Below are 27,916 nucleotides of genomic sequence, written 5' to 3' on the forward strand. Positions count from 1 at the left end.
AGTTTTGAGTATATTCACAGATTCGTTCCGCCATCAGCACAATTTTACATTTTATTCACAGATTCATTCCACCATCACCACAATTTTACATTTTAATCACTTTCCAAAGAAATCCTGTACCCATTTCCCCCAGTTTGCCTATTCTAGACATTTTATATGAATGGAATCTCAAAATATATGGTCCTTTATGACTAGCTTCTTTCACTTAGCTTGTTTTCGGGGTTCATACATGTTGTAGCATGTATCAGTACTCATTCCTTTTTATTACCAAGTAATATTCCATTGTATGAATAAAGCACATTTTATTTATCTATTCATCGGTTGATGGACATTTGTGTTATTTCTACCTTTTTTTATAATATGTTTTATTGATTTTTTACAGAGAGGAAGGGAGAGAGATAGAGAGTTAGAAATATCGATGAGAGAGAAACATCGATTAGCTGCCTCCTGCACATCTCCTACTGGGGATGTGCCCACAACCCAGGTACATGCCCTTGACCGGAATCGAACCTGGGACCTTTCAGGCCGCAGGCCGACGCTCTATCCACTGAGCCAAACCGGTTTCGGCTATTTCTACCTTTTGACTATCCTAAATAATGCTTTTATGAGCATTCATGGCCCTGGCCGGTATGACCAGAAAGGTTATCAGTTTGATTCCAGTCAGGGCACGTGCCTGGATTGTGAGCTCGATCCCAGGTGGGTGGCATGCAGGAGGCAACTGGTTTCTCTCTCACATTAATGTTTCTCTCTCTCTCCTTTCTCTCTAAAATCAACAACATCAAAAACTTATTAGGAGAACTAATAAAATAAAAACCTCTCCAATCTTCATTAAAAAAATAAAAACTCTTGTGGCGTACCAGTTGAAAATTGCTGGTGTAAGCAAACCCCCAAATTTTTGTTGTGTTCAGTCTGATTTTTAACTGCAGTATAGCCCAGTCTGAGATGAATAGTTTACCAGCTTTTCCCTTAAAAACGAAAGAGTAAGAATCATGTATTTCCCATAAAATACACAGTCAGGAAAAAAACACAGTCAGACCACATAGCAGTTTTAACAGAGCCAGTAGATGCTCATTTTGCCACATAAAACAAACTCTCAGAGTATATACTTCCCTTTAGAGACCCATTGCCACTCCCAGCTCCATTCTTCTGACAGAATGGCAGGCACTTAGTAAATTCTGGCTCACTGAACGAATCACAATTTTGCTTTTCTTTCTTCCCTTGAAATGGCCCAACATGAATAAAGAATGACAATAAAAATAAGTGGGAGGAGTATTCACCTAGGACTTCCTGCCTTTGGATAGCAGTGGGGACAGGAACTCCTTCTCCATCCTACCATGTTGGGAAAGTGGCTTGGACTTGGAAACTCTACTTATCACATTAGAGCCTAGTGTCCAAACCCACAGGATTCGAGAGTTACCATTTCTTTATCACCCTTCCAATAGATTACTGAATCCTGATTATCCTGGCTCTTAAATCTCTTCAATTGTGGCCTATTCTCCTTTACTGCTTCTCCTTAGTTCAGGCTTTTTTTTCTTCTCTCACTTTGACTATTATAACAGGTGAACTGACTCCCTGTCTCACCCCCCACTCAAAGGTAATTTCTTCACTGCTCCCTAAAATGCAATTCTGAGCATGACTTGCCTCTTTGTACAATTTCCAGTCTCATACAGGAGTAAGGTCTAATCTTTCTGCAAAGCACAAAAGATTCTGATCTGGCTCCTACTTACCTCTCTAGCCACATTTTCCACCAGTTCCCATATAAAACCCCACATCAACTTGTACTTCTCTGAATATGATCACACCCTTTCTTGCATTTATAGATTGGTACCTGAATGTTTCCTCTGCCTTAAATGCCTTTCCCTATTCCTAGAGAATTCCAACTCAGCCTTCAAAGCCCAGTTGAAGTATGTCTTATGAGATTTCCCCTTACCATCTCTGGCTCCCACCCAGTCAAAGGTGATTACTAACTCCCCAGGGCTACAAGTAAGCCTGAACACACCTATTATTGCACAAAACTGACAGTATTTGTTTATGTGGCGTTTCCTCTGGTAGACTGTGAGCAACTTGTGGGTCACGGTCCCTGGCATAGAGGAGGCGCTCTGTGTTTTGTTCAAGGTGATAAGTTAGGCTGTCAGATAGTGATGAGCTGGGGTGCAGTCTAATCCCCCAGCCAGTGTCTCTGGAACATGACCATGGTAGCAGAATGGGAAGAACTAAATTCACCACAAGAAATTATTCAGTCAACCTATACATGTTCAAGTTTTATTACAAAGTATGATGGGCAGAAAATACGGTCTTATACAGGAGGCTGAAACAGAATGAAAGGGCAAAAATTAGGTTTAATATACTCAGGAAGCAAGAAATAAAGTCATAGACATAACACTCCACTTTTAGGTGCTTTTGAAATAGCCGTCAATGGGGATTTACCATTGTGGTTTCACAGCACAGTGTTAAAATTTATTATAAGCCCTGTGTACAATCAGTCCTGTGAAAATAATTTCTTAAAAAGAAAAATAGTTACAGTACAGTTGTGTAAGGGGCAGCTTCCTCTCCACCTGACCATAGGATGCCACAAAATCCATAGTATAGAGGAAAAGTTTAAATATATAACAAGAAAGTAAGTTCAGACACACTAGGCTAGATTGATTGGCTAGAGCGTAACATTTCAGAGAACAAGAAATCTCCATTTCTACAGAGAGGTTTGTACAAATCATGCTACAAATTCACACTAGGGGGAGGAGGGATGGGGATGGAAAGTCACTGACAGGGGGATCATAAAATACACAGGAACCAAAGCAAATGATTCATACTCGACTCAAGCAAGTCAAAGCTTTAGCTCAACAAGTTTCATAACATACTGTACACAATCAACCCAAGGTGAGAACATTTCTTTTAAATAGCAGATATTACAAGTTCATCTTCAGTCACTTGTCCCAAAGGTGGGCACTTAAAGTTTTCCAGCTGTTACACAGACTGCCAACATCTTTCTTCTTGAGTTCATACTTCTATTAGCTTATTTGTTTCTGGTTTTTAATACCAGTCCAAGCCTCTTTGGAAAGGCACCTGCATGTCCCATATTTAAAAAATAACATCCGGAAAGTAGCCTGAGAGGACCTGGCCCATACATTTGCCTTTGACCATTAGCAGCAATGACAACTGTGGGAGAAGAAAAGGGTGCAGATGGGGGAGGTGGGCAAGGCTCTGCAACATGAGACTTTCTCAGTAGCTAGTTCAGCTGGTACAGAAAAGACAATTCTTAGAGAGCCTGGCCCTGAGTTCATAGTGACTGCTCAGTTCAGCTTTCCTCCCAGGGAAAACTCAACTGAAGTGCCAAGCATGACGCTCCTTCCTCATCCTGGACCGTAAAGGGGAGTCTGCTTTGAGACTTCTACTTTGATGGTCTCCCTTACCCCAAGCCAGGCAGTTGAAGGAACTGCCAAATTCTCAAACTGGGGAAGGTGGAGAGATGGTACAGGGCTGGCACTGCCATGTTTGGAAAACCTTGCAGCTTCTGCACAGCGTAGGAATTTAAGGCCCAGGCTGCAGCAGGGAGAAAGTTCTACAGTGGAAAGGGAGTGGGAAGAGAAGGGGACGAGAAAAGGGAGGCGTGGGGAAATTCAGCATGACTGTTTATAACCTCTGCTTCTTCGGCTCCCTACAAACCTACAACCAAGAAGAGCCATGGTCTCGAACAATCACGGGACTCCCAAGACCTGAGGATTTCTACCAGCAAACATCACATATCACTGCACTGCTGCAGGGAGGGGCTCCACTGCTCTGAGCTGTCCTCCTGTCCCCCAGTTACCCAGGGTCACAGATACCCGATGAATGGTCCCTGACAGTCTCACTCCATGCCACACAGCAGTCTGAATACTTCACCTCGGGCCATCACTGCCCTCTAATACTTTCTCCTTTGATCTAAAGCAACACTTACCATTGATTTTCTCCCACATCCTAAACTGCCTCCTAAAATTTCAGCCACAACTATCATCAGACCTTGTAGAAGTCTCAATTTTTTCTGTCTCTTCCCAAATCTTAACCAGTTCTCTGAGAGCCAATCCTGGTTCTGATAAGAAATTCTCACCTCATTATCAAATATCTCCCATCTTCAAATCCTCATCTTGCAGCCCGATTCCTACCTGGAAGGAGAGGTTCCAACTCTCCGGAGTGTAAACACTCAAGCTCTTGAAGGCTTGTACCCATTCACCAGCTCTCTGATGTGGAACCTGAGGCCTAACTTATTCAGCACTTCCTCCTCTCCCTTCAGAGGAGACAAGAAAAACAAAGGCAGCTTCAGCTCAGGGGCCGCGAACAAGTCAAAGGGTCACCAGAGTAAGAGCCCAGAAGGGTGTGTGGCCTTTCCAGTGAAGTCCTGGCAGCTGCTCTTCACCCTTTCCAGGAGAGCAGATCTAGCTGTGCTCTCTGCCTGTCAATTTGAGAACCTAAACAAACTAAACAGACACTGGCTCTTGAAACTACAACAGATCTCTGCTTTCTGGAACATGGCTGGCTAAGAGGTTTTTTCAATCTTGAAACTACAGAAATCCCCTCCTCAGCCATGAGGCCATTTGGCCTGTGGCATAAAGAGAGGGTGAGAACCAGGACTTCCAAATACCAGCATCCCAGCAACTGTGAGTGTGTGTTTGCTCAGGGAGGGTGGGAGTCTCCCCTGGGCCCCAGGTGGGATGTCAGGACTGCACTGTGGGGCCTAAGGACAGTGACAGGGCTAGGAAGGAGTCCACAGGGCAAGGGGGAAAAATCAAAAGCTGTAGATTTCCAGAATAAATAGCAACTTTACCCAAATATATTCTAATTACTATTAACTAATTTTTTTCTCCAGGTTGTTTTTGAATTCTAGTTGTGCAAATCTCACCATTCAGACCAGGCTTAGGTGCAGATCAGGGAAGGGATCTTAAATCAGATCTCAGTACAGTTAAGCCCTGCCTCAGCAGGACCAGCTCCCTCTTCCATTCTGATCTCCATTTCAGACCCTTTTCCACAAGAAGGAACTGATGGCCTCCTAGAGCAAACAGCCATCAATTTAGACTTGCGACCCTTGCGAGAAGGGCCCTGGAGCCATCAAACATAACTACAAGCAGAGAAGGGTTCAGAGCAAGAACTGCTCACTTCACATCTCCAAATGACACGCTGCAAATCTGGTAAATGCAGGAGCGTAAACCTCAAGCAGCTGAGTAGCCAAAGAGCCCCCAAACCAGAAAAAAGAAGTAAAAAGGCAGAAAGGAAAATATTCTAACAAAAGAGCCTTTTACTTTGGGACAAGCCCCTGTGTAGTAAAGCAAAGAGCTTTGGGGATAAAAATACATCTGCTTCTGAAAAGGAAGACTCAACCAAAGGGTTCAAAGGGCTCAGAAGAACAAAGCTAACTGTCTTGTTTCTCAAGAGCAGGTGAGAGCCTAAGTGGACAAAACCATCAGCCTTATGGTCTGGTTTGCTACTCTCGGGTCTTAGAAACCTTCAGCCACAGGGCAGAGCAAGATGAACCAGGCAGGCTCCCGCCCAGACTCTGAGCGTGTCCCAAACTCAGCCTACTACCAGTGACATCCAAGCCTCTCCATGGAACTCATTCACATAATGGAAACAGACCCCTGCAGCCTGCAAGTTCAAATACTGCTCAGACCTAAACCGGAGCTCCTAACTGGCTGACCCTGGGTCTCTGATTCTTTTTGTAACTATGTAATTGATGGCCTGAAATCACAATGGCCCCCCTTACAAGAGCTGACTGTCTCCCGTACTCTAAAGGAGATCGTGTTCAGGGTTAGATGCACAGATTGTGTGCCTCTCAAGCCAGAGTCTCTCACCTCAGAGCTCTCAATCCAAAGAGTGGCTGATATACCACCAGTCACAGTTAACTAAACAAACAGAGATACCAAAGTTCAACTGATAGATCATTTTTGTCCATCCTTCAAGACATGAAACAGAATGGCCTGGGGCTTTTATTTGGAGGGAAAAACAGACTCTGAAACTATGTACTGGAAATATGCTCTAGGCTCAGCTTTCCTGAAACTGTTCCCCTCAAGTCAGGTACCCTAATCAGCCTATTTCTGCTCTAGCACGTTCCCAATAGGTCCCAGTGGGGTTGGACAGAGGTACTTCGGCGAGTAACAGAAGGCTTCACATGTGTGTTTTGGAGCCCAGAATGCCCTTGAGAAGAGCCAGACTGAAAAAAGGTGTGAGAGCTGGCCGGCTTCAGAGCACCAAGGCGGTTTGGGACTCCCGGTCAGGTCTGTTCTGCTCAGGCAGTGACGCAAGAAGGCAACTGCTCATGGGGTCAAGGGCCTCGTGCCAGGTTCGGGCACTGAGGGAGGAGAGGAAGGTGCTATCAGGGAGGACTATGAAACAAAGGAAGAAACCAGAGAGTAAAATTCTTTTCATAAAAAAATTAGCCTGGTAGATAAAAAATATACAAAGTTGAAATTTGTTACAGACATTGATAATAGGAGGAAAGACAACTTCAAATTGGTATTTGTTCCCACTTAAGTGCTAACACGGACATGGACACAGATTGCTGCCTTGGGCAACAGACAGACAGAGACATCTGGGGCAGATGAATACAAACATAGCCAGTGCCCGTAATGCTCATTAACACAACGGCTGACAAACTAATATACAGAAATTTTTAATTGAGGAACTAAAGAAGAAGAAAGGAGAGAAAATCTTAAAACTCAGCCCTGGGCTGAGGAGGTGCCACACAGCCCTGAGTGTAGCACAGAGAGCAATGGGGTGACTGGCCAGGAACTCCTAGAGCAGCTTCTGGTAACAGTGGGTGCAAAGCAATGAAAGACACACTGGCCACTGGAAACATGTTTCTTCTTACTTTGGGGTGGGGCAGAGGCGGGAAACACGAAAGCCCCTGCCTCGTGAACATGGCGCCTCCAACACTACACTCTGAGTATCTCCAGGCAGTTGTTGTAGCAAATGGCGATCCAGTCGGGCTGAGTCGATGCCCACTGCACGTTGTTGATCTCTCCCTCAGCTGTGTAGGCCAGGATAGGGTCCTCGATGGCCCGGGGCATTTGCTGGATGTCCCAGATGAGAGCCTGATGGTCATCCGCTGGTGACAGAAAGGCAGAAAGCAAGGTCACAACTCAGGCAAAGAGGATAATGATCCCTACATTTGGTGGTGCTGGTGGTCAGTTTACAAAACATTTGCTCACCAGTGAGAAAGATTTTATTTTAAGCCCCCATTTTATAGATGAGGAAACTGAGATTTGGACATTTAAAGGACTTGCCCAAAACCACAGAGCAATGTAGCCAGTAAGTGGCAGAGCCAGGACTCAAAGCTAGCCTCTGGCTATCCCTGGGCTGTGTTCACTGCATTGGAGGTAGGTGATAGAATGGGACCTGGTGGGCATCTCTCATCCTATAGCACGCACCAGGAAAGGATGAAGGGATGAGATAAGGATGGCAAGGTTTTGAGTTAAGTTTACTTTTTTCTAGTTCCTAAGTGATCTGTAATGTCTATCATGTTACTTTTATAATCGAAATAGTAAGTTCTTAGTCTAAGAGAAGAAAAAGCAAGGTAAGGACCTTCAATATCAGTGTCTTCTAATCCCATCAGCCTATCCTGATGTCTTTTATACTCAGGGGAGCTGAATAAACTAAACCCTAATTGGCCAGGCTCATGCGGGCAAACGGAGATGTGAAAACTACAGGTCACACACCAATGACCAGACCAGGCTACACAGGGCCCTTCAGTGCATCCAGAGCTCACTGTAGGTTCATTACATCTCCTAAGGGAGATGTCACTCTTGGCAGTCCCAAAGACTCTGTTACGTCTATGACAGACTGTCCCTCTCTTCCACATTCATGGATCTGAGTCCTCTGTGTCAACCTAGATTTCAGGGGTGGACATATGAAAGACACAGCCTGTAACTGATACATGACGAAAACAGTACATGGAAGATGCTCTGAGAATACAAGCGCATTTGGAAAATTGGACTGCTTCGCTTTCACAAGTGTAGAGCAGCTCCCAGTTGAGTTACTTTGGTAAATCTCTCAAACTATCCTCAGGAAATAGTAAGGATTACAATTCTAAGGAAACACGAAAGATCTCCTTACCTCTCCTCCCACATACTGCCCCTCCCCCACCATGTTTACCTGCAGTGCAAATGTGGCAGGATGAATGTGGGGCCCACGCAATGCCATTGACGCATGCTCGGTGGTTGTTTAACCTTGCGACAGGCGTGCACGGAACTCGGACATCCAGAATCACTACCTGCAGAAACAACAAGGAAAAGGCCCAGGGACTTCAGAGTGTGAGAGGAAAAAAAAAGACACTACACAAAATAAAACAAAATTTTTTAATCATGATTTCCTCATTTGTGGATTTAAAGATTATTAGATACAGAGTATCTCTGTCCCAAAAGCAGCTACTGGATTGAAGAAAAAGGAAAAAATAAGACACAGGTAGTTTATAGTCTATATCTAAAGCAATACAGGGTCTTTAGACTGATATGGAAGGGGAGAAGCAGGAGTAGGTAACATGAATCTGGATAATGCACCAAGTCCGTTAGGTGCGTATGCTAAGATTCTGTGCATGCTCAGCGGGACAGAGTGACAGCACCCTCTGCCCCCAAAGCAGAATTCGGAATGTAAGGACTCTGAGGTGCTGGCTTCACCAAAACAAAGTTAATAATTGCATTGTCTCTACCCACAATTTACTGCCTGTATCAAGTAACAGGCTACAGAGAGTTGCCATTTCCATGTCTGTTTGCTAAAGCTGGAAGAATCTGTCCTGAATACAGTGGGGAAAACTGCTTCTTACTCAGCCTCATAAGCACGTATGATTTGGTTTACTTTTTAGATATTGCCTTTCTTGACACCAACCCCAACTCTTCAAGTATTGAAGTTTTTAACACATTGTGCTTATTCTGGATCAGGTTTTCTCAATCTTAGCACTCCTGACATTCTGGGTCAGATAACTCTGTCCTGTGCATTATAGGAGATTTAGCAGCATCCCTGGCCTCTACCCACTAAATGCCAGTAGCACCCACCTCTCCCCCACCCTCCCCAAGTTGGGTTAATCAAAACTGTCTTCAGACATTTTCAAAAATCCACTGGGAGAAATCTGCCACCAGTTGAGAACCACTGTTCTAGATATACTTAGTGCCAGAGTTAGGCTGCAAGGCCCATGCTAGCCTGAAACAGGGTGCTCACCTCCATTCCATCCATGGCCATAGTGGCCAGGTAGTTAGGGTCCTGCTTGTTCCAGCAGAGGCGAAGCAGTGGGTGATGCTGTGGGTCTTCATAAATGATGGTGCTGTGTTCTAGATGGCGGAGGTCAAACATCCGCACCGAGCCATCAGCACCCACAGAGGCAAACATGTCCCTACCACCGCCAGCCCGGCTAAATGCGATATCATAGACCTGTTGGTGAATAAGACACTTCAGCCAGATTCCGATCCATTACCTCCTTTTCCATAGCAGGAAATCTGCTATGCCTAGATCATCTAAACCCGTTTGTAACACAGGAGGAGAGAAAAACAAACAAACAATGTCTGCAAAGTCTGGAACCTGAGAGTTCTAACATCAGTGACTTTCCAAAGAGTGAAGATCATTCTGTTATAGAAATTGGCTGGCTTCTTCCCACAGCCCTGCTTTCCAAGTCTTCTTCCTCCAACCCCTATGATAAACTGCTGACCAACAGAGCACACGTGATTCTGAGCAAGTATTCTGTATGCTTAGACAGGCTCAGCTCAAGCCAGAGACAGTGGTGGTCTTCTATCACGAGACAAGATTGAGACATTGATTTCCTGAACCTTGATGGCTTCCATTTGTGTGGGGTCAGAGGCAGATCCATGACCACACTAAGGCCAAGATCATAGTTTAGAGAGGTGGAAGTAACCCTCCTGTGGCCGCTTAGCCAAGCTGGTTCTGCTGTGAAACCTGGACCTGAGACTCAATCCCAAGAAAGAAGTAACAGCAGTTTTATACCATGGGAGGCATTCCTATATTTGCAAAGAGAGTTCGCACTCTCTTGTCCTAGGACAAGTTGTTTCTTCTCCTAGCTGGCCTGCATTTATAAATGGTTTAGGTTTTGAATCACTGTTTTCTGCATTTACTACTTGCTGCGAACACTGCACACCACTACTGTCTATGAGAAAACAGAGGTAGAGAGCAACAGAGAACTTCAGAGAAAAATAAAAAAGGACAGAGAGACAAACCAGAGCCAGACAAGCAGAGAGAAGAGAGACACACTGAAAAAGAAAAACAAATGAAAGGAAAAACAAAACCCATCTCTGGGGTCAAGATTAACAACAGCTGACTTCTGGAGAGACATAATTGACTCTCACTAAGTACCATGACACCACCTTCTTGAGGTTCTGCCTGCCAAGGGACACTGCAAAACGAGCATCTAGTTCTATTCAACCTCACAAATTCCTTTTTATCTGATTATGAAGAAATTACACTTCTCTTTCTACAGTAGGAATGATTCAAAAGGAACTGGGCAGTCACCACAAGGAGGACCTGCAACTCCAGGCTTTGTCCTGCCTGAGGACAGGGGCATGTTTATCAATGTGAGCACCCCAGGGGGCCGGCTCTCAGTAACTGCCAAGAACAGGGACGCCACAGCAGCATCACTAAGCAACAAGGTGCCGTGGGCAATGTGACCGAGTGTGTAAAGCTCTCTCAGCTTTAACTGCCTGCTTCTTCATGGGGCTCCACCAGTAATTTCATTATAAACCACGGGGAGATGACAAACCTCCTCTACACCAACCTGCCAGGCAGCAACAGGAGCCCCCAAACAAGTCTTTACTTTGATAGTGAGAGGTGGACTGAGAAAAGCCATAGGTGCTAGGAGGTATCACTGTTTCTCTCAGAGCAACTATCATCAGGTTCATTTCTTCAAGGCCAGGGCCTGTTTGCCAGTCCTGGCCTTCCCCTCTGGTAGGGGGAAGCTAAGGAATTTCTCTTCCCCTCTCTCTGTCCCCTGAAGCATCTCTGGCAATGACTGTGTCCCCTCCATGGTTCTAGCTTTTGCCAGGTACACTCAGCCCCTGGATTCCAGTAACCCTGCCTCTTCCCTTGGCCCTTCTGGCCTGTGGGCAGTGCCACTTCCTGCTGCTTCTATTCTCTAGATCAGCGGTCGCCAACCGGTGGTCCGTGAGATCCGAAAGGTTGGGGACCGCTGCTCTAGATTGCCTCACTGCTCCTATTCTCTAGATTGCCATGTCTGTGTAAGCAATCCCCTGGATTAAGTCCGCTCCGTTTACATACTTAAGAGTAGTTCTGGTTTTCTGAACTGGACCCTGACAGAAAACAGCAGACTACATTGTCACATAACTAAAACGTAGCAACCTGTTCCACTTGATGTCAACTGGGTTTCCAGAAGTTCCTTATTGGTCCTCTCTGCAGGACAAATTCTTCCTTTGTCCCTTGGCTCAGCAGTAGGCCAGGCCAGCAGTCTTGTAACAGATCTTACCCTTAGGAGCACAGAAAGCCAAACAATAACCCCTTACTAAGAATGATAACCTGGTCACCAACCTCCTATTCTGTGGATAACCTCAAGTTTCTGACCTAAAGTCAAGGCATCCTTTTTATCTGTACAGGTATTAATATTCCTTGCTATGCAGGGAAAGGTAGAAGAGAAAAGGAAACACTGCCACAGGAAATCAGAGAACTAGGTGCATGCAGCAGCTCTGGGAGGACAAGATTTAGGACCACTTTCCAAAATCACTCATGAGAATGCTTTGATTAAAACGCGGCCACAAAGAGTTCCCTGTGAGTTTTGCAATAAACACAGGAGAAACATCACCATCAAGATAAACCATATTCAATTCCAAGTTTTAAGTATTAAGTGAACATACTAGAATTTCATAAAACAAGTTTAGAGAAAAATTGATTAACTAGGTTTCACAGCCAGGAAATTTCTCTCTTCCTGCCTCTCCCTCTCAAAAGCAAATATATTTCAAGATAAATGTTACTCTAAGATTCATTTTTAATCACATCAGGTCCGAGTTTGTCTACAAGAGAGTTCATTGTTAAAAAACAGCAATCTTTGGCATGAAAAGAAAAATTACTATAGGACAAGTTGTTTGTATCAGTCAAAAAACACATTCCTTTACAATAGTGTTTTCCACTCATAACACATTACTATTTTCAATTCAGACACAATGTTAGCATTATGATTTTCCACATCATTTGCAAAACAGTGAGCAGACAAGACAATCTGACCACACTGAAGGCACAGAAAGCACAAGAGAGACAGCATCATTACCTCTTTATCATGGGCAATCAGTTGGGTCTTCACATGGCCAGACACAAGATTCACTCGCCCCAACACCTGCCCTGTCTCCAGCCCCCAGATGGTACAAGTTGTATCAATGCTGGAGGTACCTGGAAACAATCAGTGCATGTCAGTAGCTGACAGGAGTGAGGTTCCCAGGCAAGCTGCTCTCCTTGTGCCTACTCACCAGTTCAGCACAGGAGACCACGTGCCATAAACACTTCCTAGCATTGGGAGGGTACCAGGAGAGCCCCAAAGAGTCAAGTGTTCAATCCTTAACCTAGGATCTTAGACTCTGACTGGAGACAAACCATACACCTATGAGAAGCTTGATTCCATATGAGGAATGAACCACATTCCCTATCTAGTCTCTTTCTCGCTTGGTCCCATTCTAGGATGATGCCTGTACCTCAAGCCCCTGGTTAAATCTGAGAAAACATATCTTTGCTTCTTCAAACTGTAATCCACACCCCCTCACTCCCTTACCTAAAAGATAAGGATCCACTTCATTCCAGTCAAAGGAGGTCAGAGGAGCACAGAAATCTGAGTTTTTGTTATTATTTAGCAAACATTCCAGTCTGGTCTCCGTCTCACCAACCTAAAAGAACAATGAAAAAAAAAATCAGCCAGTCATTTTCCCCAAAAAACTTTTAATCCCCCTTTAGACAATATCTTAGTAAATATAAGACATGGGGGGGGGACGGACATTTTTACCATAAAGAGTAATAAAACCCAGAGGAATTCCCTGAATGCTACTTCTCTACAAGCTTTTCCCCTTGCCTAGCTTTGTTTTCCAAATTTTTCTAGAGGAGAGGTCTTCTCACCTTGCCTGGCCGGGCACTCACTACACCTCCAGGCCAGGAGACGCCAATGCTGATTAGCTCAGCTGAGAGGGGAGATGACGCTCATCAACTCCCTAATCCACACGCATACTTGACTAGAATCAGTGGCCAGGTAGTCTGTTTAATTTACTCAAAAGTATCTTGACTGTAAACAGAATAAGAGGCCTCAAGTATCTCCACCCCCTCAGAGGTTCTATCAGGTTGGCTGAGCCTTGGATTTCCAGGGCTGGCTGTGGCCAGCAGCAGGGACTTCCAGGAATCTTGGCTAGGTCTACTAGGAAATCTGCTGAGTCAAACAAGGTCATTTCAGATCCGCTCGCATTTGTTTCTCCCCCGTGGCAATGACACTCTGCTGCCTCCAACCCCGGCCTGTTCTCTGTGACTCCATGCTCTGATAACAGCTGAAACAGCACCTGCTTACCCTCCACACACGGAGATAGTCACCACTTGTCGCCAGTAGGTCTGGATAGACGCCTTTTGTGTCAGGGATCCACATGAGCTTTGTGGTGGGGTATGGATGGTCAAAGGTGTTTCGGCAAATAAACTCCGAACTCTCTTCATCTAAACCAACAAGCTGAACCTGTAACACAACAAAATTGAGCCATGACAAAGACATCAGATTCCTGGGAAGTGACTGCAGAGACAAAACTTGAAGACAGGTTTTCAGACTCCAAATCCTACTCTCAGATGAGGAAACCCAGACTCGAAGGGCTGGGTTACAGTCAACACTGCAAAGCTAGTAAGAGGCAGAGACAAAACTTGAAGACAGGTTTTCAGACTCCAAATCCTACACTTAAAAAAAAGTTTTATATATATATATATATAATTTATTTCAGAAAGGAAGGAAGAGATATAGAAACATCAATGATGAAAGAGAATCATTTATCAGCTGCCTCCTGCACGTCCCCTCCTGGGGAATCAAGCCCGCAACCCAGGCATGAGCCCTGACTGGGAATCAAACCGTGAGTGTGGTTCAGTTACTCCAGTCTTGAAGTGCTGTGTGTATTTAGACCCTGTGCAGTCCCAGTTCCACACAACAAAGTGACATCTCATGCACAAACTGCCCCTTCCCCCACACTGGCTAGTAACAAGTTTCCACATAAAGGTGTGAAAAACAAGCATTCAAGAATCCAAACCACTCTACTGGCAAAAAAAAAAAAAGGGGGGGGGGGGTAACTACTGAGAGGAAGTTCCCTGGTTCTGGCCACTTTTTCTTAGAGTTAATTTTGGGCCAATATTGATTTCCATTCTTTGCTGTTAAACTTAATCAGGCTCAATGGGAAATGCTGTGTGTATTTGCTTATGAATTTCCATCAACTGGAAGATGGAATGGAAAATTTTTGCTAACAATCCATAATGAGAGGATAAGCACTAACCATACAACAGAAAACAGAATTCCTTTTACTCTTACTTCAGTCTTAGATACAAGTATCTTCCTATCTTTTTTTTTTTTTAATTTCGGTACAGTCGCATACAATAAAATTTCACTAAGTGTTTTTCAATGATTTGGAATATATATATTTGCAAATGTATACAATTGTGTAAGCTCTCCCATCCCTCACAATAATTAAGATAGAGAATACTTGCATCACCCCAAAAAGTTCTCTGGGGCTCCTCTGCAGTCAATCCTCTAACCCTAGTCCTAAGCAACCCCTGACCTACAGGTTTGCCTTTCTATAATGCCATATAAATGGAATTACAGTATTGAGACTTTTGTGACTTTCAGCATGCTGCTCTTGAGATTCATCCATGTTGTGTGTATCAGTAGTACCTTCTTTTTGTTGTTGTTAATCCTTACCCAAGGATATTCCCGCCCCCCCCCCATTGATTTTTAGAGTGGAAGGGAGGGGGGGAGAGTCAGACACATTGATATGAGAGAAAGACACCAATTGCTTGCCTCCTGCACATGCCCCAACCAGGGCCAGGGCCAGGGATTGGGCTTGCAACCATGGTACATGCCCTTGACTGGAATCGAATCCAGTACCCTTCCATCCCAGGGCTGACGCTCTATCCACTGAACCAAACTGGCTAGGGCAGTAGTGTTTTCTTTTTATTGCTGAATAATATTGCATTATATGGAAACACTATATCCAGTTGATGAACTTTTGACTTATTTCTAGTTTGGGGCCATTAATGTAAACTGATATAAACATTTATGTATGAGGGGTTTTTTTGAGGGGGCAAATTTTCATTTTTTTCTTTGGTGGACAACTAAGAGTGAAACTGCTGGTTTATATTGTAAGTGTATGTTTAACTTTATTAAAACACTTTGTCTACAACGCCCAACTAAGCCACACCGACAACCTGTTTTCTAAGTGGCTTTGTCATTTTGCATTCCCACTAGCATTACGTTACAGTTCCATATGCTCCACATACTTGTCGGCACTTGGTATGGCCAACTTTTTAAGTCATTCTAATAGGTGTGTATTAACAACTAATGGCACTGAGCACCTTTTCATGTGTTTATCTGCCACCTGTATTTATTCTCTGGTGAAGTCTGTTAAAATATTTTGTCCTTTAAAAAGACTTTAGATTCACAAAAAAATTGGGCAGGAAGTACAGAGTTCCCACACATGCACAGCCTTCTCCACTATCAACATAATAAAGTGGTATGTTTGTTACATCTGACAAACCTACAATGATACATCACTATCACTCAAAGTCCAGAGTTTACATTAGAGTTCAGTCTTTGTGTTGTACATTCTATAGGTTTTGACAAACATATGATGTGTGTATACCCACCATTATAGTATCATACAGAATAGTTTCACTTTTTACTGGGTTCCTCGATTTCTTATTTGAGTTTTCAGAGTTCTTTGTATATTCTGGATACAAGTCCCTAGTTATGTGTTTTACAAGTATCTTCTTAGTCTATGGCTGCTCTGTAATTTTCTTTCAATGTTTTTTAAAGAAGAGATGTTTTAAGTCCTGACCGGGAGGCTCAGTTGGCTAGAGAGGCATCCTGATGCTCCAAGGTCGTGCCCAATCAGGGCATATATCTAGATTGTATATAAAGGCGCTCATTTCTCTATACTGTCAACAATACAAGAATCTCGATAACTTAAATTCCAATTTCCTTTAACTACCTGTGAGGTTGAATACCTTTTCTTGTTTATTGATCACTTGCATTTCCTCTCCTTGGAGCTGGCTATTTACTAGGTGTACCAGTTAATAATGCAGATTTTTTCAATAGATAGAGTTATACATATGTTGTTATACTAGTATATGCGATTTGATACGTATGCTATTTTGTTGTATTACTCCTTCAGATTACCACTTGTTCCGACCGATGGCACACACACTTTCTGAGCAGCACTTCAAAACATACAAAGAAGTGGAAAATTGGGTCTCTGAATGATCTGCCTCAAAACAAGAAAAGTTCTATTGGGACGGTATCCACAAATTACCTGAAAGATGGGGGAAAGGTGTAGCTAGCGATGGACATTACTTTGAATAAAGCACTTTTCTTTGACTACAAAATCCGCATTATTACGGTTAATAATGCGGATTAACTATTAACCATTTAATAGTGCGGATTAACTATTAACCAATTAAAATGCAGATTAATTATTAACTAGTTAAAAATGCAGATTATTAACCGGTTAATGGTGTGGATTAAAAAAAAAAAGAAAAAAAAATAGTGTGGATTAACTATTAACTGGTTAATAATGCAGATTTTGTAGAAAACACGATAATTTCAAGAGAAACATCAAAAGTGCTTTATTCAAAGTAATGTGCATCGCTAGCTACATCTTTCCCCCATCTTTCAGGTAATTTGTGGATACTGTCCCAATAGAACTTTTCTTGTTTTGAGGCAGACCATTCAGAGACCCAATTTTCCACTTCTTCGTACGTTTTGAAGTACTGCTCAGAAAGTGCGTGTACCATTGATCAGAACAAGTGGTAATCTGAAGGAGTAATACAACAAAATAGCATACATATCAAATCAAATATATATCAACATATGTGTAACAACATCTATTGAAAAAGTCCGTATTAACTGGTACACCTTTATACTTTGTCCATTTCTCTTTTTTTTATCACATTAAATAAATTAGCTCCTACTGTCTGCCATGTTTTGGAAATGCTTCCCCCAGCCTATCATGTCTTTTGACAAGGTATCTTTTCATATAGAAATGTTTTATTTATATACTATAATCTGTCAATCCTTTCCTTAGTTGATTCTTGATTTAATGAGTGACTTACAGACTGTTTTCTCCTCTGCTCATCCCCTCTGCCCCAGTACAAATTTGTTAGTCAATGTTCTCCTACTGTTTGTGAGACTTTATTTACATTTAGATATTTTTGACCTGGAATTTGATTTTCATGTATGACATGATTTAGAGGGTTTTAAATTTTCCTGCCAGATGGACAGCCAATTATGTCATACAATTCATTAATCCCCTTCCCCCCACCCAGGGAATTAAGGTACTATCTTATCAAATACTACACTTCTATATACAACATTTAGATCTGCTTTGGATCATTCTATGTGGTTCCACCAACCTCTCTGGATGCTTATTCTAATCTGATAGAGCAAGTGTGCCCCACTATTTTTCAACACCCTTTCCCCATAACTTATTTTTCCTCTCTTTACAACAGTATCTATTTAAAACTCTGGAGAGAGATAGTATTCCAGTTCTGGCTCTGCTTTTATCTTCAATATCACTTAACAGATCTGGGCTTTAGTTTCCTCATCTTCCCATAAGTGTTGATATGTAGTATTTTTTCCAATCTGTTAATTTCTCTTATTAAAAAATATATATATGGTCAATTTTTATAAACTGAGCTATCTTTTAAAAAGTGCATTTTCCCCCATATAAATCTTATATATTAAGTGTATTTTCAGGTATTTACAGAGAACAATCTATAATAGCTGTCGACTTGTACACACTGTTCTATTATCTTCTGTCAAATGGGGCTAGCCTAATTTCGCTTTCCCCTCTTCAAAAGGACTCGATTATTTTGCCTGGGTGTCCAAAACATTCCTTATTCATCCTTAAAATGTAGAAACTTTCTTAAGAAGTGTTTTGTTGCCAATTGTTCGGTGTCAATTTTTCTTGAGGTATAGTTTGAACTCATTACTTCAAACCTTTGTTTCTATAAAGTTCTCTTTAATTGCATATTTGAGGTTTTGTGTCTCAGTTCTTTGGTCTTCTTCAGGAATACCAATTATACCTAAGTTAGATCTTTGTTTTCTGTATCTATTATGTTCTAATTATTTATTTCCATTTCATTTTCTCAATCTGTCTTCTCTAACCTTCACTCTGTTTTTAACAGTTGGTATTTTTATTCTTTTAATCCTGTGATAATTTTTGTTTTCTCTTCCACTATTTCCCTGGGCTGCACCTGCTGATGTTTCATTTTCTCCTGTTACTATGCCTCATTTTACCTGATCGCCTGTATCTCTGCTTGGAGTTTTTTACTCTTAAGTTCTTTGACTTTATGGTGGCAGGACTGGCCACTAATTTCCAACTGAAGTAAAAAAACATTTTTCTAGTATGGGTGATTTACCTGCGACTGGTTTCCCGTTTCCCATTATCCTGTTCTTTACTCTGCAATGATTCCCAAATTTATTCTGATGTTGGAACATCTGAAAGTCAAGTTGTTCTTGAAATGCTAACTAATTTTCTCAAAACATTGATGAGAGAGAAACATTGGAATAATTTTACTATAGGAAAACATGATTACATTAATACAAACTTTAAAAAGCATAACCATGTTTTCTTATAGTCAATGATTCCACAGTAAAAAATACCATTTCTGGGCTTTTCATCAATGTTAATTTGCTATGTCCATTTATTTTGTCTTGCTGGCAATCATTGTCGAGGGCAAGCAGAAACCAAAGGTCTGAAAATTTCAACCAATAATTTTCAAATTCCTGCAAATTATGAAATCTGGTACCTCCATGTCAAGTTTCCACAAAACTAAGCCTGAGAATCAGAGCTTTAAAGTGGTATTTACCGTCCACCAGTCCCTAGGCAGAGATTCTCCACAGCAGGATTTTTTAACTTGGGGTCCATGAACTTGAATTGGAAATTTACATTCATATTTTCACTAACCTTTAGCTGAACTTTAGCATTTCCTTCAAAGCAGCATGAATCGGTGACTTTGTCATAAATATAAATAACTGATTTTTTAAATATCACATTGCAGTTGTTAAATATCTTGAAATGCTATTTACCTTCATTACTTCAAAAGCACAGTAATAATTACACTGGATGGTATAATTTAATGAGTTAATATAAAAGTACATATTACTATATCACCCCTTTATTTTTTTAATTTGAGAGAGAGAAGAAGGGAGAGGGAGAGAGAAACATAGATGGGTTGCCCCCTGTACGCACCAACAGAGGACCGAACCTGAAACCTGGGCATGTGCCCTGACCAGGAATGGAACTGGTGACCTTTCAATGCATGGGACGACTCTCAACCAACTGAGCCACACCAGCCAGGTCATATATCACCATCTTAAAAAAAAAATGTAGTTCAATATAACTGGTTTCCTTCTTAGTCCTATATATTTTATGCATTTGAAAACATAATTATGGCCCTGACTGGTTTGGCTCAGTGGAGAGTGCGTCGGCCTGTGGACTAAAAGGTCCCGGGTTCGATTCCAGTCAAGGGCATGTACCTTGGTTGCAGGCACATCCCCAGTAGGGGGTGTGCAGGGGCAGCTGATGTATCTAACTCTCTTTCCCTCTCCCTTCCTCTCTGTAAAAAATCAATAAAATAAAAAAACATAATTATGAAAAAAGGTCTCTTGATTGCAGATTGCCAAAGATGTCCATGGTGTGCATATAACACATTAAAAACCCTGACTTTTATAGATGGGGGCACAAAAATAATTTTAAGTAATAAAAGTAAATAATAAATGGGATTATGAGTTTGCATTACACTACTAAAGCCACAATGCCTTTGTGCCCGGCACAAAGGAGCTCTCATACAGTTGCTAAATGAAGGGACAAACCTTGAGGTAAAATTCCTGCAAACTGAGGTTTGGCACCAATTACTCCACTGATTCCACCAGCAGACTGTGGCTCAGTTCGTCTTTCCTTAAAAATGTAACTTCTACTGATTACTCAAGTTAACTCTGGAAGAACTTGCAAGGAAAAAACATCTATTTGTATGAAGACTCAAACCCTTTAAAAGACATTATTTTACTTTTTTTAAAAAACATGTATTCTTAAACAATAGTTCTAGTGTTCTTAATTTTACTAACATGGTTTCAACATCAGGACCATGAATTCCATTCCCAGCTCTGCTGTCCACTATGGCCATAATAAGGAAGAAAGAGGAAACAGAGAAAAGAAAGTTATGTCTTGCTCAGGACTTTCTGGTTTCTGTGGGTAACGGGTGGACTTCCAGATCAGTGTGCACTCCATGGTATTTGTGTAACTTCAGGGCAATAGAGTCCATCGCTTTTATCAGTTTCTCCAAGGGGATTCCGAAGAAGTTAAAACATAACCCTAGAGAAACAGCTGTGCTCCTGAAGAACTGTAAACAAACTTACAATGTTCAAATGCTTTTTACAGGACCATCACCTTTCCTACAACAAACTGTGGGTCAGAAATAGTTAGACTGACACGTGCAATTCCCACAGCTAGTCAATGGGTCAGACAGACCCGATCCTTGACTGCCTGGCTTTTCCCCCTTGCACCAGCCTACCCAGCGGGAGTGCTTTAAGCACGCTAGCCAAAGCTTTCAATTGCTCTGATCCCTAATAATCACAACATTTACTCTTAATAAAAGAAAGAAATTAAGCGGTAAAGGAAAGAAAATTCTTCCCACTGACTTACTCAACAGCTTTCAAAAATAAATGTATGCTGCACTGCCAGCTTAAACGCTTCCCCTTTACTACCAGGACTTCTATGAAGGCTTCTCAAATTGACGGATACTTGCCACTCACGGTTACAAATCTGTATTAGTATGAAGAAGCCAAGAAAAGATATGGCAAGTGTCGTCCTTCTCTATTCAGACAACAATAGTGGGATCAAGGCTACAGGCCAAGATTTCCAAAAAAGAGATCGCTTTTTAAAGGACAGATATGAGGCAGCAATGGCAATCCTGGCAGAGGGACCCGGGTGACCATGAATAGCACCTGGGGCTGGGAGCGGGAGGAGGGGAAATGGACAGCCCCCATAGAAATCCGGTGCGGCCAGGAGTGAATGACCACCGGCTGAAGCGCGAGCATCCTCCTTCCCAGTTATCACTCCCTCTTTCCTCCTCCGCCCCACGGCTGAAGCAATGAGGCGGGAGAGGCGGGAGGTAGGAGTGGTACATAGCGTAGCATGGGGTGTAAATTCGAGTTTGAGATCTGCTTCTGCCACGACATAGCTGTCTGACTCCGGCACGTCACAACATCGTGCCTCAGTTTCCCCATCAGTAACTACCCTCCTGACTACACAGGAATGCTGCCAGGATTAAATGAAACCAGTGCGAAGCCCTCTGCTCAGGACCAGACTCAGAGGAACCGCTCCGTGGTGCCAAGGCAAGTCCGCGGGAGGGTCCTGGGTCTGGGCTCCGGCCCGGAGGGGGCGCTCCTGGGGCCCGCTCCCCGTCCGCTGGGCTCCGAGCCCCTGCCCGGCCCACCTTGTTGTTGTACTCCTCCACGAAGCTGCCCAGCGCCAGGCGAAAGCGCTTGTCAGGCCGCACGCTCCAGTTCATGGCGTAGACGGTCCAGGGCGCTTCATACTTATAGATCTCCTTCCGTTTGCCGTGCAGGGACATGGTGGCTGCGGCGGGGCCGCAGTGCGGGCCCGGTCGGCAGCGGGATGCGGCCGGCGGGGCGCGAGTCAGGCGGGGAGCCGGGCCTGGGACCTAAGGGTCCGAAGAGAGGCGGGGCCCGGGTGGGCAGGGACGGCCGAGCCCGGAAGCGGGGCCTCAGCGACAGACAACGACAGACAACGACAGCCGCCGGGTCCGACCCCCAGTTTCAAACCTGCTCAAGCACCGACGACAATCACCTTCCGTTTGAGACGTTGCCCCGCCCTCCCGGAACGGAAGCCACGCGTTCCCCACAGTGGCGCCGGGCGTTGGCTGCCTGACACGTCACTTAGGACGTGTTCCTTCTCTTCATTGGCTATTGTACCTTTAGCTTTTGGAACCTCCTCGCTATTGGTGCAAATGTTTGTCTTTCCAATTACTTGTCCCACTTAATCCCAGGGGGCAGGCTCTTCCTCAGTCCCAAAGGTCATTGGCTGACAAAGATGTCAGTCAGAGAGATAACAGCGCAGTGCGGGTGAATGGGGGCGTGGGTGGCCTAGAGGCGAGAGTGTGGAGCTCCAGGCTTCCAAGTTCTAGGCCAAGTCTCTGAGAACGAAACCTCTAGTGTGACCTCCTTTGGCTTCCACCCTGCAGCTGCTATTCCGAGCGGCTTCTCTACTCTGTCGAGTGAAAAGTAAAATGCTGCCTTAGGCCAGGGCCTGCTCGCCTGCTGCATTTCGCGGCACCGAGTGGGACCCCTGGCCTGGCAGTCTGTCCGGCGAGCCAAACGGGAAGCACTTTCTCTCCTCACTCCTGCTAACGCCCCTCCAAACCCGGAGGGGAGCGGACACGCCGCGTGCAGACCGACCCGCCGGTGTTCTCGGGGCCGGGCCGTATGCAGTCAGGCCTTCCCGTCCAGCTAGAAATGCTAGGAATTCTAGGGCTGGTTTTCATAAGGCAGCTTTCCGACCAGCGTGGCTCTAAGACTTAAAAAACTTAGAGTCTAAGTTTTTTTTAAGGTTCCTTACCATCCTTTTTTCCGCCTCAGATCCCCAAGCAAAAGCTAAGCAAGCTCTACATTTGTGTCCTGAGTTTAAATGGTTTCGGATTCTTTGCTTTCAGCAAAATTAAAGGAGGATTATATTGACTTGTGATGTATCACTAAATACAGTTTTTAATAATAAATGTGATTGTTATCAGACAACTCAGAAAGAATTCAAGGAACTGAGTGACACTGCTATATGTCACAAACCCCCTACAGTCCCGTCCATTTATGGGAACAAGTTTTCTCTGTGCTTAAGTTTTGTGTTTTTATTAAAGGAAAGAAAAATAGGTACAAAATTGTTGCTGAACCTTGTCTTATTCTAATTTTTTAAAAAAAGGTATTCATCCACACATGAACTGAGAGGAAAGAGATGCATTTCCAATAAAATTTCAGTTTCTATAAAAATTTAATATATATTTATGTTGTTTTGAACAACTCTGTACTAATAAGTGTAACCCTTAAAGCCTTAGTACTGTTATAAAAATTAATCTTAAAATTTCAATGTATACTATATATTTTCAATTTACATATCTGTTGCAAATAGTTATGATGAGATTATGAATAATAGACTTTAAAGCAGGATAATAAATTATATGTAGTATAAACTGAGAAGAGAATGGAATTATGAGAAAAAATAAATGATGTTAAAGAAGTGCTTGTGCTAGTGTTTTTAAAATGAATGATGCTGGCTCACAAATCACTATGCTATTTGGATCAAAATGGATCCATAGCAATAAAACAGCTTGTAAAGTGTCAATATATACAACACACTGGAAATTACATCCTTTACAACTGTTTAAACTTAATAATGAAATACTTCACATGTCAACTTAAAAATGTGCGAAGAGGCAAATACATTTTCAAATTCTTTTAGGGAATAATGGAGCAAAGAGGACTGAAGGCCAGTGACCGGGTACAGTCCATTTCAGTGGGGTAGTTAACTGTGCGTATTCTCAAGCCAAACCATTTGGGTTGAAATTACATCCTTCTTTTCCTCTATTGTGGGCAAGATTCCTTTTTATTATTATTATTGTAGTATAATTTATACATAAAAGTGCACATATTCTTACAACACACACATGTAACCAGCACCCAGACCAGGAAGCAGAATGGTACCAAAAGTCCAGTCGTGCTTGTGTAAGTTTTTTGTCTGTTTTTGATCCCACGTCTCTAAAACGGGGAGAATAACAGTGACCCCTTAGGGTTTTTGAGAGGATTAAATAAACTAATATCTGAAGGCAGTCAGCACAGTGCGCTGAACAGGGTGACTGTTATGAAAGTGTTGGCTGTTGTCAGGATTCCCAATGGTCACCAAGCCAGTGCCTCTCACTCCCCTTCACCCCAGCCTGGCTAAGAGCTCCATGGTTCAGGGGCTCCTGGGTCCAGCAGAGCCACCTTCAAGTCCCCAACACAGCTCTTTGTGAGAAGGGCTTGGAGAAGACAACCGAGTCGTTGGAGTCATGGCAGAGTCAAGGACATAATCACCCTCAGGTAAGTTTCATACCCAGCCCAAGGTGAAATGTGCAGACTTTATTAGCTGTGATACACTCCACCGTCCGCTGGAGTCCCAGAGGTCATCACAAAGCCATCAGGGACTGAGCCACTGAGGGTGGGAGCACTGTGCCCTGATGTGTCCACTACAGAGGACACTTGCATCTCCAGCCAGGACACAGGCTCTCACAGGGGAGGTCTGACCAATTTGGGGTGCTGGGCTGAAAGGCAGTGGATAGTTGTGAGCCAGGAGGTGACTTCACCGGGCCCAGAGCAAGGCTCTCTCACACAGAAGATCAGAAACTTGTCTTTTCCTCACTGACCCCACTCTCTGTAAGCTAACTCCACACCCAAAGTGCTGGCCCCTCCTTCAGGCTTGCTATCTAAACAGAGGCCTGGAGGCTGGGACAAATCCTGAGCCTCCTCCCTTCTGCCATCTTGGGTCACCTGGGTTAGCGGTTTGTAGCTACTCAAAGAGAATGGTTTTCAGAGGTCCGTCTTGGCAGCTCTCTGCCTCCCTCAACTCCTTCACTCTCACCTCACCCACCTTCAATCCCCTTATGGTGTCTTTTGTCTTGGGGTTCAGTGGCTCCAACTCCCTGCAAATCCAGGGTCTGAGCCATGTCTCGGGAACTCCAGCTGCTTGGGGACAGAGTCGAGGTATTCCGGGAGGGAGGGGAAGCGGGGACCACAGAGTCCCTGTACCTCCAGGGGATGCAGAGGTGAGGCCAGGGATGACAGGAGCCCCTCAGGATGCTCCAGTTCAGAGGACAGTGTCAGAGTTTTGTCCGTTGCCATGGCCCGGTGAGGCATCCTGGAGGAGGCGTTCCTGTGCTTCGGCTCACGTTGGTCCAAGTCACCACAGCATGGGGCCTGAGAAGGGCAAGAAAGAAGGGGTGGGGGAAGGAATGCAGCAGCCTCCAGGCAAGCCCCTGGGGAACACCTCACCTGCTCACCTGTGCAGGGGGCAGGCCACCCTGGGGCAGCCTTGTTCCTGGACTCTGAGTCGCTGAGGCCACAGGAAACAAGGCCAGGTCATGAGCTGACGCTCCCAGAATATAGCCAGTGTGGCCCTGGGGCAGGGGCTGCTGAAGGAGTTGTAGGATGCGGCTGAGGTCTGAGGACAGGCGGGATTCCAGCCTGCCAAACAGGACAGAACGCCACAGTCAGGGTCAAGATCAGGGCCAGGGTTGGGGTTAGGGTTGGCAGTTCAGGACCTGCGGACAGCTCCCAATGTGGTAGCCCACATGCAGTTCCTGCTGCTTGGAGAGGCAGCCTGGGGCCTATCTGAAGCCATTTCCTTGCTACAGTCCATAGCCTCTGCCCAAAGTCCCCTAGCACATCCCTCACTTTGAAAATAAGTGACCAGGTGCCGTCTGCATGTCATTCGGTCTTCATCAAGAAGCTTTGCTATAGGTATTCTGAAAGGGGAAACTGAGGCACAGAGTGATTAAGTAACTTGCCCACACTCTTGCTGGTAAGAGGCAGAGTCAGCATTTGAACCCAGGATTGTGCTGCCCCTAAGCCCTAATTCTGCCACCACAGCTCCCTTTCCCAAGGGCCCTTGAAGTTTGTTTCTGCAGGAAGTTATGCCCCTCCCTCAAGAAAGCTTCCTTAACATGTTCCAGGGTTTGCTGGGACAAGCCATCTAAGGAATTGTGCTTACAGGCCTGCTGTTAAATGGGGCTGGCCATTCTGAAACTTACAGGACATCCCGTGAGGTTCCTGAACCACCAGGAGGGGGCATCCGTGCCTCACCTGCTGCTGGGCTTGCTCTCCGCAGCCACCAGAACCTGGCCTGCAGGGCACTCACCGGTTCATCTGGGCCTGGAGTTGCTCTAGCCTGGAGCCCAGCTCCCGGGACCAGCAGTCTGGGTCTCCCTGAGGGTCTGGAGGGCTGTGCCTTGGCCTTTGGGGCACTTGCTGTAGCAGCTCAGGCCAGAGGCCAGATGCATCCGAGAGGCTCAGGGAAGGGGCTGCACCTGCAGGAGGCAAAGGAAAGCCTGAACTTGGTTTAGCTGGTTCCGCACCTGAGCCTATGCCCCTCCCCTACCTGCAATGGGAACACAGGGCGGGAGGAGTGGCTCTTCTCACCTGCATGCCCAGGACTATGAGGTTCTGTCTCCATAGAAGTCTGGTATCCATGACCCATAAGGCTATAGCCCTGGGAGGGGGCCCGGGGCCCAGCTTTGGGGGCTGGCTGGGTGGGGACATCCAGCCCAGGCCTCACTGTCCAGGAAGCTAAAACCTAGTGGTTTCCCTGGAGCCTTGCTGGGGAACCCCAGAGGCTTGGCCAGTATTCCCCTTCTTGTGACAGCACTAGGCACTCAGCTAGCTCTCACCCAGGCTCTGAGGATATGGGGAGGAAGGGTGAGAGGGCCTCCAGCGCCGAGCCTAGGGAGGGAGCCCCTCTCCACTCATCCAGGGTTTGGGGAGGCCTCTCCTCGAGGAAGCAGGAGGAAAGGACTGCAAAGGCGCAGGAGGCTGGCCGGGGCTTTGGGCTGGGGGAGGCAGACGCTGGTGGAGACTGCCTTTGCTCACCTGACTGGTCATCACTGAGGAAGAAGCCTTGGTGGTCCTGATTGCCTGGAGCCTGTTGGGGTGATGACTGGAGACCCCCGTCTGCCTTGTGGGGAACAAGAGCATCAAGTAACAGGGACCAAAGCTGGGACAGGGCCTCTTGGTTCTCCCTTGCCCCGCCCCCCTCCCCTTGCCCCCTGTGGCCCTGGTGACAACTAGGTGAGAAAGTGGTGACAGGTGGCGGGGCTCTCCCATAATACTCCAGGCAGCTTCCTGCAGGCTCCCTCCTGCCTGGGTGGGCAGGGGATAACAGAGGCTTGGAGGCATGCAGACCCCCAGAGTCTTGGGAAAGGCTACTTTGAGCATCCTGATTTTTTTGTGGGGGATGTGAGGAGGGGGCAGGGGAGCTGTTCTTCCAGTCCTCCCTTTCCATGCTCCCGCCCTCAGCATGGCCAATGGGAGTCTCCTTTGAGGAGACTGGGCCTGGAACCCCCAGTCCAGGAGGTGCCCTCAGCAACACCCTCGGCAGCCCACCCTTCTGGTACCTCCACTTAGGGCCACCCTAGGGGGCTGCAGATGCTCATGGAGACCACATCACTCTTGCCCTGGTATCCAGCCACTGAGCACTTGGGCCAGCTAGTGGCTCCTAGTGGCTGGGGCCCCCAAGGCAGGGCCCTTTCAAGGTATCTCCTGGACAGATCATATGGGAAGGGGAGAGACTGGGGAAGAGCGGTGGGGAGGGCTGTACTTAGTGTACTTAGTAAAAAAACCTGTCTTAGCACTACAACCTCCATCCTGGGTGTGGGGTCTGGGCCAGCAGAGCCCCTCCTCCTGAGGCTGGGGTGTGATGTTGGGGGAAAAGGGGCTCAGAGCCGGGGCCTCAGCCACTGTTGTCCCTGACAAGCACGCCTGCCACCTCCTTCCCACTAGCTGATCCCAGACCCCTGCCTCCACGCATTTTTGTCTGGCCATCCCACTCCTTGGCAACCCTGCACACCCTCGTGACCTCCTTGGTTATTTAACCGCGTGGCTCAAATATTTTCCTGGCTTGTTTAATCTCCTCCA

The 27,916-nt window shown here is 45.1% G+C and overlaps 2 protein-coding genes across 3 annotated transcripts in view; both read right to left on the reverse strand.

The window, feature by feature from the left end:
- Positions 1-2,232: 2,232 nt before the first annotated feature.
- On the reverse strand, positions 2,233-22,072 carry DCAF7 (DDB1 and CUL4 associated factor 7). Of its 2 annotated transcripts, XR_330097.3 has the most exons (8): positions 21,682-22,072; positions 13,511-13,669; positions 12,734-12,845; positions 12,239-12,357; positions 9,178-9,387; positions 8,119-8,236; positions 6,836-7,072; positions 2,233-2,308 (listed from the first exon to the last, which is right to left on the reverse strand). XR_330097.3 is itself a non-coding variant. In XM_006092167.3 (7 exons), exons 1-7 carry the CDS (start codon positions 21,817-21,819, stop codon positions 6,900-6,902), a joined length of 1,029 nt encoding a protein of 342 aa, XP_006092229.1. In that variant the 5' UTR covers positions 21,820-22,072; the 3' UTR covers positions 2,236-6,899. The 2 variants fall into 2 exon arrangements, 1 of the variants encoding a protein (XP_006092229.1); XM_006092167.3 differs by having other exon boundaries at positions 2,236-7,072.
- Positions 22,073-24,757: 2,685 nt separating this feature from the next.
- Positions 24,758-27,916, reverse strand: part of KCNH6 (potassium voltage-gated channel subfamily H member 6) — an 11,687-nt gene continuing 8,528 nt past the window's right edge. Inside the window, exons 8-11 of the mRNA XM_023756739.1 lie at positions 26,873-26,957; positions 26,145-26,313; positions 25,288-25,471; positions 24,758-25,204 (exon numbers count right to left, since the gene is read on the reverse strand). Of these exons, the coding sequence (XP_023612507.1) occupies positions 24,914-25,204; positions 25,288-25,471; positions 26,145-26,313; positions 26,873-26,957 (729 nt within the window). The 3' untranslated portion in view covers positions 24,758-24,913. The remainder of the gene's footprint in view (positions 25,205-25,287; positions 25,472-26,144; positions 26,314-26,872; positions 26,958-27,916) is intronic.

The sequence above is a fragment of the Myotis lucifugus genome, unplaced genomic scaffold, assembly GCF_000147115.1.
Source record: "Myotis lucifugus unplaced genomic scaffold, Myoluc2.0 scaffold_99, whole genome shotgun sequence".
NCBI lineage: Eukaryota > Metazoa > Chordata > Mammalia > Chiroptera > Vespertilionidae > Myotis > Myotis lucifugus.